Source organism: Lates calcarifer, linkage group LG18, assembly GCF_001640805.2.
Source record: "Lates calcarifer isolate ASB-BC8 linkage group LG18, TLL_Latcal_v3, whole genome shotgun sequence".
NCBI lineage: Eukaryota > Metazoa > Chordata > Actinopteri > Centropomidae > Lates > Lates calcarifer.
Window position 1 is genome coordinate 10,753,323 of NC_066850.1, and position 13,074 is coordinate 10,766,396.

Consider the following 13,074-nt stretch of genomic DNA (forward strand, 5'->3'; position numbering starts at 1 on the left):
TGGTAAATAAAACATAAAAGAAGAAACAGAAATCGGAATCATTTGAGATAAACTTCCCCCAGCGATGGACAAAGTCTTTTTTAAAGAGGGTTCTAATCTTTCTGGACCAGGTTGATGGGCCACATGAAAACATACAGTACTGTGGAGTAGAGTTTTAGGCACTTTAGATGTTTAGGTTGTTACCCATCACCATCAGAGACACGTCTGACTAGTCTCAATTTCATTCTGCAGCATGATAACGACCCAATATACTGTCTTCTGTTCAGAGGCGAAAACAACAAGTAGTCCTACAACAGATGGTCTGGCCTTCAGAAAGCCCTGATCTCAACATCATGGAATCACACTGGGATTACACAAAGACACAGAGGACTTTGAGAAGGCTTAAATCAACAGAGGAATTGAGTTACATTTTCCAAGATGCTTGGAACAACCTACCTGCCAAGTAGGATGAAATCTACTGGACTTGTATGAGGTTAATTGATACATTTTAAAAAATCTTTCATGGCAGTATTTTTTAAAAAGCATATTCACTTTTCTTCTCGTGCCTAAAATGTTTGTGCAGTACTGTGTTTTTCTTGCTGTGGTGTCATTCAATTTGAATTTAATCCCATATTTACACTAATGACGGTGCCAGTCAGTTTATATTAAATACCAGCTACTAAATTGTTTGTTTTTTATATGTATGATAGTGATACTGATTCATATAAAATCATGGAATAACTCATCTGAGCACCAACGGTATTAGAGGAGCCGCGAAACAGATATTTTGTCTATACTGAGCTTCCGTAGGGTTAGGTCACATGGTTTTGTTTATTAAGAAGAGGTGTGTGTGTGTGTGTGTGTGTGTGTGTGTGTGTGTGTGTGTGTGTGTGTGTGTGTGTGTGTGTGTTAACTGAGCTGGTAACCACACATCTATATCGCCATTAAAACACACATGCATTTAAAGTAATTTGACATAGACATATTTTTAAAAGCAGTAAGGTTTATTATATCGCACTTTCTGCGTCAGGCTAATGCTAATTTTAGCCTCGCAATCACGGCTGTAGGGAGCTAACGGTAGCTAAGCTAGCTGTCAACACACGGACTAGCTTCTACAGAGGAGAAGCTGCCCACATGTTTAGGGTGACTTTGTGCTTTTACAAATAAAGGCAACAGTAGGAGCTATGCGGTCATTAAACTATGTCCAGCGGGTTAGCTTGGATTTCACAGGAACTCTGTTTCCTCACGCGATCTGTCTGGGAGATGCGGACAACGACTCGGTAATGAAGCTAAGTTCACCTCGGTCATTTATTCACAGCTCGTGAATGGTTTGGCCTGATATCCAAGATTTTTATGCTGTAAATATTGTCAGTAATTTGATTACAGCTAAAAGAAAAAGCTGATTAATTGATTAACCTATCACCGGAAGTTTAACTAGCATTGTTTTGATAATCGATTAAATGGTTTGATGATTTGGATTGTTGATTGGGCAAATAAGCTATGAGAACTGTGACTGATCTGAAATGTACATGGTGTAACTGATTGTAGGGCTCAATTTAATGAATTATCTGAAGAACTTTTCAGGTTATTTTTGCACAGTGGTCACAAAATAACTGTTCCCTCTATATTATGTGTTTTTCCATTCATTGTAGTTGAACGAGCTGGTTGTAGGAGACACCAGTGGAAAGCTGCTTGTTTATAAGAATGATGACTCCAAACCCTGGATCACAAGGACCTGTGTGGGCATGGTCAGTACAGTGACAAGATCACTGGGATAAAAGCTCATGATTTCATAGAGTGAGTTTGTTTTTTTGACTCCTGTAATGTGTGTCGGTTTTCCAGCTGACCTGTGTTGCAGTTGGAGATGTGTGCAATAAAGGAAAGGTAAGGAAGTGAAATGATAAATGAGCAGCAGCAATTTATCCTGAATATTTAGGTGATGATGTTCCCAACATTGTGTGTGTGTGTTGTTTGTCAGAACCTGGTGGTTGCTGTGGGTGCAGAGGGCTGGTTTCACCTCTTTGACCTGACAGCCGCCACTGCGAGCAAAGCAGATTCGTCCAGTCAGCATGAGTTCCTGTCCTTTGAAGACCAGAGACCCTTCTTCACACAACACATCCCCGCCAACACCAAAGTCATCCTCATCAGTGATATCGGTAAACGTTTGCTCCACGGTCGCACATGTACATCCTGTGTATTGTGCTTTTGAGTGTGACTGCAGCGTGCGTCTGTGTAGATGGTGATGGACGCTGTGAGCTGGTGGTGGGCTACACAGACCGGGTGGTGCGAGCTTTCCGCTGGGAGGAGCCGTCTGACAGTTCAGACCTGGGATCTGGTCAGCTGGTTCTGCTGAAGAAATGGCTTCTGGAGGGGCAGGTACGCCGGACCCTCACTGTTAGCGCTCGTGGAGTTTCGTCAAGAGCAGTTTTCTGCTGACTTAGCTACATAGTTGTCCTATGTTTATAAAACTAAACATAACCCTTGAGTTTAATGACATTGCCTTTATTGCAGGTGGACAGTCTGTCAGTGAACCCCGGTCCAGAGGGTTTACCAGAGCTCATGGTGTCTCAGCCAGGCTGTGGCTATGCCATCCTGCTGTGTTCCTGGACACAACAAGACTCCTCTGGCTCTGCAGAAGACGCCCCTGCCACCCCGGGGAGGTAGTGTTATAACACTTGTGTTAATTAAGGTGTTATTGGTTATATTAACTACATACTTTGATTTCTTTACTCACAGTGAGGGGCCCTCTAGAGATGTAGTTCTCCATCTGACCACTGGGCGGATACACAACAAGAATGTTTCCACTCATCTCATTGGTAGCATAAGCAAAGGTACCAGACAGTCAGCTGGTTCTCTATTACTAGACTCCACACTTTACACAAGTAACTCATAAGTTAAATCTTATAAAATAAAGGGATGTAACTCAAACCTAGATTTTGGTGAATAAATTTTGATAGATGATTCCTGTTTTTCATCAGGGTCAAAAGAGGAATCTTCCACATGCGGGCTCTTCGCTCTCTGTACGTTAGATGGTAAGTCATTAATTTAGAGCATTCTCATCTTTTTCTTGGCAAGAAGATTAGATCATTGTTTGTACAATAACAAGGGTCTTATTTTTACTTATTTTTACACATGTTTGGTTCAAACAGTTAAAAAAAATACACATATCTATGTAAAAAACAGATTTCCTGATGTGCATAAGTGATGTACAGTTGTATGCGAATGAGAATGAGAATTTCCACCATCAATCAGAAAATGAAAAGGGGTTAAAACAGAAGTGGGTTGAGCTTGTGTTCTGCTCTGTGTATTTTAACAGTTTCCCAGTTTAGAGTGAGTGAGACTAGTGAACAGATGGAAACACACAGTAACTATCTCCATAATATCACAGATCAAAATGCCACCTTTTTGTTCTCCTCTTGTTAAAAGCCTATGTGAGCACAAACTGGACCAGAACTAAACACAACAAAGTGTAATTATTTCTTTAGTCTGGACTATAAGTGAAAGCACCTTTATCTAATGAGTCAACACAAGGTATTTATATTATATAACAAGGTAAAAGGCAAATTAGTATGCAGCATATGTCTCGTGAGTCCCTTGCTGTATTAGGAGTACTATAAGCACCACAGGTGGAGTGGTAAACCCAGCAGTTTATGTCATTGGCTGTTTGCCAATGAGGATCCTCCTGGCAGCAGCAAATAACTGGCAAACAGCTCTCAGAGCAGCTGAGGAGTCCATCAATATTTAAAGAAGAGAGGATCCAGTGGGATTATCATCACTGCCAGCATTACTTTCCCAATCTCCCTCTCGCTGACACCCTGATGGGCCGACATAGAGAGAAATTAAATTATTTTACCATCAGGAGTTTATAGAATAACATGCACAGAATCATAAGAGAAACTGTTACTGGCTGTATTTCAGTTCTGTGGACAACAGCGTCATTTCAGGGATTATTTTTCAAGGATACCACAGAGAGAAATTGTTGTAAATCCTCTGAGTGGCATTGATATTAAGTCTGACATTGTTGGTAAAAAAAGATGTGCAGAGCCTGGACTGAACTCAGGGTTAAATTTTTCTTCTGTTGTGCCCTTTTCTTGGTATCATAAGGGTTGATGTAATAGGTTTGTAGCTTTTCGTAGTGGATTTTTCATGTTGATAAGAAGTCGGACACACATCGACATGAAAACCTTGTTCCTAGATCATTTCATTTGTGAAAAGATTGAAAAGCAAACTTCTCAGAATCTGTCTTTTTTAACAGCTCTAGAGTATATTGTGTACTTTTCTGATTTACTTCTAATAGTAGTTTCAAAATTAAAGCTCACCTACATTGTACACAGTTGAATGGTCAGCACTAATGCATCTTTTTGCGTTCACATGTTAAAGGTACGCTGAAGCTGATGGACAGCTCAGAGCAGCTGTTGTGGTCAGTCCAGGTGGATCATCAGCTCTTCGCCCTGCAGAAACTTGACGTCACTGTGAGTTTGACATATGATTGACTAATGGATCAATCGAGTAATTGGTTAAGAACGCACCAATCAAAGTGAAAAAGGCTCCTCTGAATTTAAGATTGACACCAGGCATGTACACGTTTGTCGGCCTCCAGGGTGACGGCCGAGAAGAGGTGGTAGCGTGCGCCTGGGACGGTCAAACCTACATCATCGACCACAATCGGACAGTGGTGCGGTTCCAGTTCGATGAAAACGTCAACGCTTTCTGTGCTGGTGAGACACCTCATATTTCTCATCCTTTGTCCAAGATGATCTTATTTATCAGATTTTCTAATGCCTTTTGTACATTGTAGCCAGGGTTCCCAACCTTTTTTCACATCCTGGATAATTTTTTTATTGACAATGACAGCACAGATTTAAAGGCATGTTCACTAATTATGTAAGTTTAGCTTCAGTTTATCCTCCCAACACACAAATAAGCCGGGATAGGAGCTAGCAAATGATAAGACAGGCAACAAAGGTAACATAGAGAGGGGGCAGGTATGGCTGAAACCTTGCTTTGTCTGCTCTTTACAGAGAGTGATGAGGGAAATGCAACATAAAACTGGCAAATTCAAGGGTACCAACACAAAAATAACCTACAATTTCAAGCATCTCAGAACACCAGTAGGGGGCAACATTGAGCTACAGATTCACTCAGCAGCTCAGTGAATCTACTTCTACTCTTCCCTCCTACTCTGTCCTCTCAAATCTGTCAGCAGTGTTTGAACAAGCCACAGTTTATCTGAGAGCTAATGTGACATGTACAGTAGTAAGTGGATTAAAGAGACAAGGGACTTTTGTTTGATCTGCCTGATTCCACTTAATTTTTTTTGCACCCAGAGAATGTAAAAAAACAGTGTGGAAACAGTCCACCCCTCCACTGTGCTCTCTGCCTGCTCTGTGAGATCATTAAGACAGATTAGACTGGTTTCCCTCTGTGTGTGTGGAAGCTAGCTGTAGCACAGAGACACATATCAGTAGCCAGGCAGCAGCGGATTGCTGATGTGTTTATTAGGATTCACATACCAGGCTTGATCACAACACTGCCAGATACATATTAAGAGCAAAAACTGTGTGTTATCTGTGTTTGTGTGTGTGTGGTTGCAGGCCAGTATACATGTAAGGAGGGTAAAAACAGCCCCTGCCTTGTGTATGTGAGTTTCAACAACAAAATCCACATCTACTGGAAGGTGGAGCTTGAGCGCATGGAGTCCACTAACCTGCTGCGGGTCCTGGAGGAGAAACCGGAGTTTAAGAACCAGCTGAAGATGCTGGGAGTCGGTGAGTACACCAGAAACTCAGAGTCAGTAAATTAGAAAGCTGATTCAGCTCAGATTAGAGCACCCTCCATTAAATTTACACCCACATCTCCTCTGTTTGTTGTTCTAATTGGACAAGAGACCAACTATGACTGTTTGTAGTCACCTTATCTGCCGTCCAGTCCCAACACTCAGACTCTAACCAGAATACTAATGAACAGGGAACAGAAAAATGATCGCCACGTGACAGACTTTACTGTTAACAACGTCCTGCTTGCTGGCAAGTTAATTGGCCTCATGCAAGAATCACTGGTCCAAACAGTTTTGTTCACATATGAGAGATTTAAGAGAACCTGTCACTGCTTTTCTTCAAAATTCACCAATAAGCAAGCAAAGAGCAGCTTGTGTATCTGTTTACAGTGCAGCCAAACAAACTCACATAGTTAAAGGAGAAAAATATATAATAACTGCAACTGCGATCTAATTTCATGCTGCATGTGGAGTTTTCTGCACAACAGCACGACACAGTAAAGCTGGTAACGTTGCTGAGGAGCTGCAGGTGTACAGTCTGTCAGCTTCATGTAACAGCTCACTGTGGCTGCTCCTACTCCTTTGCCAAAATTGAAAATGACCTGCTTAAAAAAACAAAAGCATTTTTGATGAACCGTCACAGTTGCTGCAGTGACAAAGACATTACATTTCCTGAAGCTGCATCACAACGATTGTGATTGTGTGGTTCCCCAGTTGGAAACAGTTTAATGTGGGGCCGCAGCAATAGGAAATGTTGGCAGTAATGTAACACAGCTCTGACACAGCCTTAAGCTGAAATCTACCAGGCAAAATTTACTCTAATGTTGTTGCCAAAACCAGTTGAGACAGGAAACAGTGTGCATTTTGTTGTAAATCTTAACAGCAGGAGCTAGCATGGCTAACAGGCTAACAGCAGCAGTCCACAAAGCTGTAAATTATAGTGCCTCTTATCAAACACTTCATTGTCATCAATCTCTGTTGTTGTTGTTTTTGTGCTCACTAAAGCCAAGCAGCGTTCTTATCTTATGTGTGTGTTCTTATCAGTTCTTATCCACTACTTGTGTTTATTCCATAATGCAGTTACATAAACAAGAACATAAACAAACACTATTTGAATGACAGGTCAATCCCACACCCTGTCTCAAATCCATTCGACACTGGAGAGTTTAATTCGATTGAGCTCTTGACCGAAGTAAATAGGACGGGTCAATTCACAATCAGAAGCAAAATTTGATTCATCCAGTTCATAACAATAATTTACAGGAAGTGGAAGCTGGTCTGACTATGCCATTAGGAGAGAAGCTGAGAAGCTGATATCAATGAGATACAGTTGTAACGGAGTACATGTATGCCTGTTTTTTCTATGAAGGTAGTCAGTCTGAATCAAGTCCAGATTACAGTTATGCCACCAAAAATAAAAAATGATGAATAAGAGGGTAATTTATTACAGATTGTAAATATATTGAGTGGCAAGCCTAATAAAAAGTCAATAAAAGCTCAAAAATAGAAGTTGATTTGATGAAAATCTTAAAGACTCCAACATGTATATGAACAGGGAGAGGCCAGGGAGGAAACTGACTCAGGGAGCCTCTAGTGCACTGCTTTCCTCTTTGCATCCAAATAATATAAATCCATTGCAAGTCAGTCAACTGAGCTGAAAAGACTTAAGTATTTTTAGAGGGGATGTAATCCACAAGCACACAGACCACAGACGCCGAGGATACTGCTCTCTGACTCTTGGCTTTTTATCTTTTATCCTCCTTTCCGAGGAAAATTGTGTCTCTGCAGTCCCAGCACTTTCCAAACACCATCCTCCTGACAAACACAATGTTTAACCCAAGTCAATAACTTGGGTTAATGATTGTGAATGCACACAATGGTTATTTATTTCCTGTTAATTTCTTTTGCTAATGTTCTTTTGTAGTCAAACATTAATCTCGCCTCTGTCCCAGCGTGTTTATAGTCTCTGTGCCTGTCATATAGAAGATGGTTTTTACGAGAGAGGGAAAAGCTGATTAAATTACAAATTAGTCTGTGCTTTTTGGTCTGCATGGATGACCAGCTAGTCAACCACTTCATGTCAGAAAAGCACTGTGAAATGAGTGGAAACTTCTTTTGTGGAAAAAAAAAATGATGATGATACACAAACACATGATTAGCAGAATTTGCTGGAGCGTCATGATTGCAGATGAACATGCAGGTTCCAGCTCTTTTTTTTTTTTTCTCTCTTTTTTTTTCCTGAAGCCTGGTGATGGTGTTGGCATAGCTTCCTGCTGCCTGTGTTAATAATTCAACCTCTGGGTCTGTTGTTTTTTCTTGCGACTATGATTTCACAGCCGTGTTACCTAACCCACTGTGGAAAATGTCTGATGTAGCAGCCTAGGGACAAGGAAAGAGAGAGGAGAGGAGACAACTGAGGACAAATAATGCGTGTAAAAATATTTGATATGTGGAGTGTGTGGGGAGGAGGTTGTTTGGCTTTGCATGTTAGCTGTTTTTGTCCCCATGAGAACATACATGTCAAATATCTGTCTACCACTTAAGCAACCAAACAGCCATTAAAAATAAGTTCATTAAATTTCATCTGCAATTTTACTGAAAGATTAAACAAACAGAACAGTAAACAGTAAGAGAGGAAAGAGGCCAATACATAAACTCTACTTTATGTATTGGGTGCCTCACCCCGGCCTCCTGGAAATGTCAGCAGCAGCTTTAAGGCTCTCTCCTGCTGTTTATTCACCTTAGTAACTGCCCTTTAGCCAAAGCCTGATTATGAAGAGTCTGTCAGTTTTCCATCACAGCGTGGGAAGGTTTCTAATATGGACAGTTCCCTCTAAGTCCTCATTACCTTTAATTTGTGTTTGAGGAGTTGTGCAAGTGTGCAGTTGAGCAGTGCAAGGGAAGCAATGTTTTGGTGGCATTAGGATAAAAGTCAGGGAAGTCACCAATGGGAATGGGCCTCATCCTCTGGGGAGAAGAAATGTTTGTATTGACTGTCCTGGCAAACCATGAAGTAGTTGTTGAGACATTTTGTTCCAGAGAACAGCTAGTGTGTCAAAAAAAAAAAGAAATTTTGTGAGTGCTCACCCTATACTATGTCTGGCTTCCTACTAAAGAATAATAATAATAATATTAATAATATTATTATATATATAATAATAATATTTTATCTGATCACACTGTAAGTGTCCCATGTCAGTCACATTTGTGTTTTCCCTCCACAGATGCTGAGGACCAGGCAGCAATGAGAGCACTGGTGGCAAATATTCTCTATAAGGATTCACAGACGTAGCACAGTGACACATCAACGCACTGCCTGTCTCTGTTTACCTCCCTGACTGTAAATACTCTGTTAATAAACACTGACTGTCTGTCTCCTGTGCTGCTGGTCTTGTTATTTGTGCTCCCTGCAGATAGATGTGTCAGGTTCAGGTTTCACTGATATACACACACCGCCTCTGTTATTGGTATTCTGCCTACCCAGGTTGCTTTTAACAAGGCTAGGAGAGGATGAAAACATCAGACAAAATGCAGGAGGAATGCTATAGTACTAACCTGCTGTTTTCACCAGCAAGTGTGTGAATGTTTTTGAGTGAGGAGGATCAGCTGAGGCATTATCCTGCTGTCAGATCAGTCCCCACTGACATGCTGATGAATAGAGATCTCCCATCTGTGCCTTTTTTTTTTCTTTTCATCATGTGCAGTATCTCAGAATTTTCTTGTATGTGTGTGTTATCATCTGAAAGATATAAAGCGCTGAAGATATTACATAATGCAACATTTGTTACATAATGAGCTTTGCATAGCAGCAAGACGGCAGTAGTATTGTTTGTCAGCCAAGCAGCTAAGTGCCCACAGGGTGTGATAATCGGAGGGTACTGAGGGAATCACCCACTGTTCCCAATGGGAGGATCCTATAACCACCTATGCAGACTGCCTGTCTTTTTCTCATGCAAAATAAATGAGTTATGTGGGTGTTTGTGTCTGTGTGAGCGAGGGTGTTAGTGTGCCTAGGAGTAAATGCAGGCTCAGGTGTCCTGGTAGGCCGCAGCCTTTCATCTCTCCTGTGTTTCTGTCCTTTAGAGACGTACGGAGGGGGAGGTTTTGCCTATAGGGCAGAGTACCTGAGCTCAGAGGACCAGCTTGTTTGGTTGTGTTTTGTTTGCCCTCACTTGTTTTTGTCAGACTTGAAAGTGAAATACTCCTAGTCACAATTTAATTGTTAAGTAATGCTTATTTTCAGTGTAATTTCTGTTGTTGTATGGAGGTCCGTGAGACACTATGAAAAGTGAGAACACATTGATTCATATTACAAGTGTATTAAAGGGAAGGTGATTGAAGTGTATTCCCGGTACACAAATCAGTTACATTTCATGAATTTTAGCAATGAGAACTTCTAGCTGCTTTTAATTCTTCAGAATTCCGCTAATTCGACCAATCAGAATCGGTTGCTAGGCGAGGCAGGCTCAGCAGACCAATGGGGGACCAATCAGCGTTTGTCTACCGATGTCGCTTGCGTGTGCCGTCATTGCCTGTAACGTCTGTCGTCATCAATCCTAATCGACCGTGCGGGGAGAAGAGCGGCTGAGAAACAAAATTCGGAAAAAAGAGTGAAAATATGGAGTAAATTCAACGTTTGAGTCATCGCATGGTCGCTTTGATTTGTAAGCACTGTAATAATGTCATTATTGGAGATATCTGGATGCTAAAACAAACGTTGGAGCTGTTTTTGTGGAGCACCAGTGAGACTGGACGCTGAGCACACCTGCGGTGGAAGGTAAGGCTAACGAGCTAACTAATCAGTAGCGAGCATTAGCAGCTAGCGTTAGCGTTAGCCTTGTCTTTTAATGGCATATTTTAGCCGTGTTTCCATTTTCACTCGTTTTTATTGCGTTTGTAAGAGTGTGACTGTGTTTCTGTAACTATAGCACTTGTATCTCAACTGAACCGTCTACTCTGATATGAGAAGTGATATGAGAAGTGGGCTCCTAATGTGCATGAACGAAAACGCAATGTTTGTGTTAGCAACTTTTGTCTCTTCACAGTCCCTTTACGTGTCTTTGTGGTTATTAACGACTCTTTGTAATCTTCATGGTCGTTTTTGTCTCTCATTGTGCTCTTTTTGTGGACCGTTTGTGGAAGTTTGCGACAACATTTTATAATTAGCAGCACAAATATGACTTACGAATATGCCTCTGTCTGTGGAAGTACTGTGGTAGTAACAATACCCCAGTGTGAATGCAAGTTCAAATCTTGCATTCATAAATTTACTTAAGCCAAAGCATTTATTATGCAGCTCACAGTAATATATATGCTGCAGTGACTAGTTGGAAAAACTGACCAGAAAGAGGAATTTAAGAGATTGATTTTGATATGAATATGAATTGTTGGGCCCAGCTAAATGCAGATTGCATTGTGATACTGTGTCACAGTAAGCGGCTAAATAGACAAAACAAAGCCATTCTGTTGTGGTTTAAAATGGTTGTAAAAGTGGTTTTATTCTTGGCACTGTACCTATGGTTTTTGATTAACTTATTGATGAGTAATAGGTAATAACGTATAATTTTCTGTATTCCTTTTTATTTCCTTCAGGTCACCAGTTTATCTATGCGTACAGAGACGGACCAGGTCTGATGATGAGTGAAAACCAACGTTTTGAGTCGTGGCTTTCGGTTGTTGGTTCTGTGAGAAACATCTGGATGCTAGAGGAAGCTTTGGAATGAGGATGGTCTCCGAGCACACCCCTGGCACAAAGGTAAGGCTGACTAATAAGCAGCGAGCATTAGTGGCATCTGGTAGCATTAGCCTTCTCTTCAATTATATCTTTTGGCCTCATTTACATTATCACTTGTTTCTAATGCGTGGGTAAGAGTGTGGTTGTGTTTCTGTGACTAAGAACCTGTACCTCAACTGAGTCCTCCACCCTGACATGAGATGTGGGCTCCTAATGTGGGCGGATAATAACACAGTGGTAGTCAGTTTTGCAACTCTGTGGCCCTTTTGTGTCACCTTGCGGTTACTTTGAGTGTCTGTGTGGTTGTTAAAGGTAAGGTTGTTGTAATCTCGTTGTGATCGATTGGTCTGTCTTTGTGTTTCAGTTTGTGTTTCGGATAGTCCCTCTTGTGGCAGTTTGAGTTTTTGTGGTCAATTTGCATCATTCTGTGTCTCCACATGCACGTTTTTTCATCACCACCTGCGTATTTGTGGTAGTTTCAGTGTGTCGTAATTGGTTTGTGGTTATTTTGCGTCTCTGTGGCCGTTTTTGTTTCATTGTGGTGATTTAGCATCTTGTGATCGTTTTGTCTCTTTTTGGTCATTTCACATTTCGTCTTCCATGTTAGTTTTTTTGTGTCTGTGGCAGCTTTGCATTATTCTTTACTTCTGCTCAGGCGTTTTATATCAATTTATGATAAGCTTTTTGCAGTGGTGGTTCTAGACAAATTTTACTGGGGGGCCAAGGTGGGGCCAGTGTTTAATCAGAGGGGCACATTAAAAAAAATGACAACAATAATATTTAAGCACTGAAACTTTTTTATTTTGCTTTATATTAAAATCATAGAACTTTTTTTTTTTTAACCACAAAAAAAATAAAGTTGGCATTAACCAATGTCATCAAAAACAATGAAATTTAACCATACTTAATAACCTTGTGACATTAAACTGTGGAGGCCTTAAGCAGGAAATGTTGCTAGTAGTCAGCCTGTAACACATATCCAAAATAACATCATCAAACAAGTACCAAGTATCAGCCATCTAGGTGACTCATCCATAGAAAACAAAACTCCACAAATATGTAACATAACTAACCTTTAAAATCAATCTCATGTAACAAAAGTAGTGTTTTGACCAAATAAAAGGGTACAACAATATGTCAGTTCCATTTATGGAAGCCAGTGTTACTGTGGACAGTGAAGTGTGATTATTTTGAAATTTTGAATTGGTGGAATGATGGATCAATTGAATTTTAATCAAATATAGATTCGTAGATTTGTCTAATTCTTGGCAAATATTGCCATATAAGTGATTTATTTGCACTACAGCAACAGGATACAGCCGTTGTGCTGTCTTGGAAACTGGTCCACAAATACATTAAGATCCAAGGCCTTGGCCCTTCTGGATTCTATACTCAGGACACCAAGATCACTGAGTCGATCATCAGTCATGGTGGACCACAGAAATGTTTTTACCAGTTTCAGAGTGGAGAAACTGCATTCACAGGAGGCAGAGCTGACTGGAAGAGTGATGGCAATTTTGCATAGTCGAAACAAATAAATATAGAAAGACCAGCCATTTACAAACTTCATTGCATTGTTGGACTG

The 13,074-nt window shown here is 40.7% G+C and overlaps 1 protein-coding gene across 1 annotated transcript; it reads left to right on the forward strand.

The window, feature by feature from the left end:
* Nucleotides 1-832: 832 nt before the first annotated feature.
* itfg2 (integrin alpha FG-GAP repeat containing 2) lies at nt 833-9,130 on the forward strand. The gene is made up of 12 exons (XM_018697263.2): nt 833-1,259; nt 1,632-1,727; nt 1,822-1,863; nt 1,958-2,135; nt 2,216-2,355; nt 2,491-2,639; nt 2,716-2,810; nt 2,958-3,011; nt 4,360-4,451; nt 4,580-4,697; nt 5,574-5,747; nt 8,980-9,130. The coding sequence occupies exons 1-12, from the start codon at nt 1,164-1,166 to the stop codon at nt 9,045-9,047; spliced, it is 1,302 nt and encodes a 433-aa protein (XP_018552779.1). The 5' UTR covers nt 833-1,163; the 3' UTR covers nt 9,048-9,130.
* Nucleotides 9,131-13,074: the final 3,944 nt, after the last annotated feature.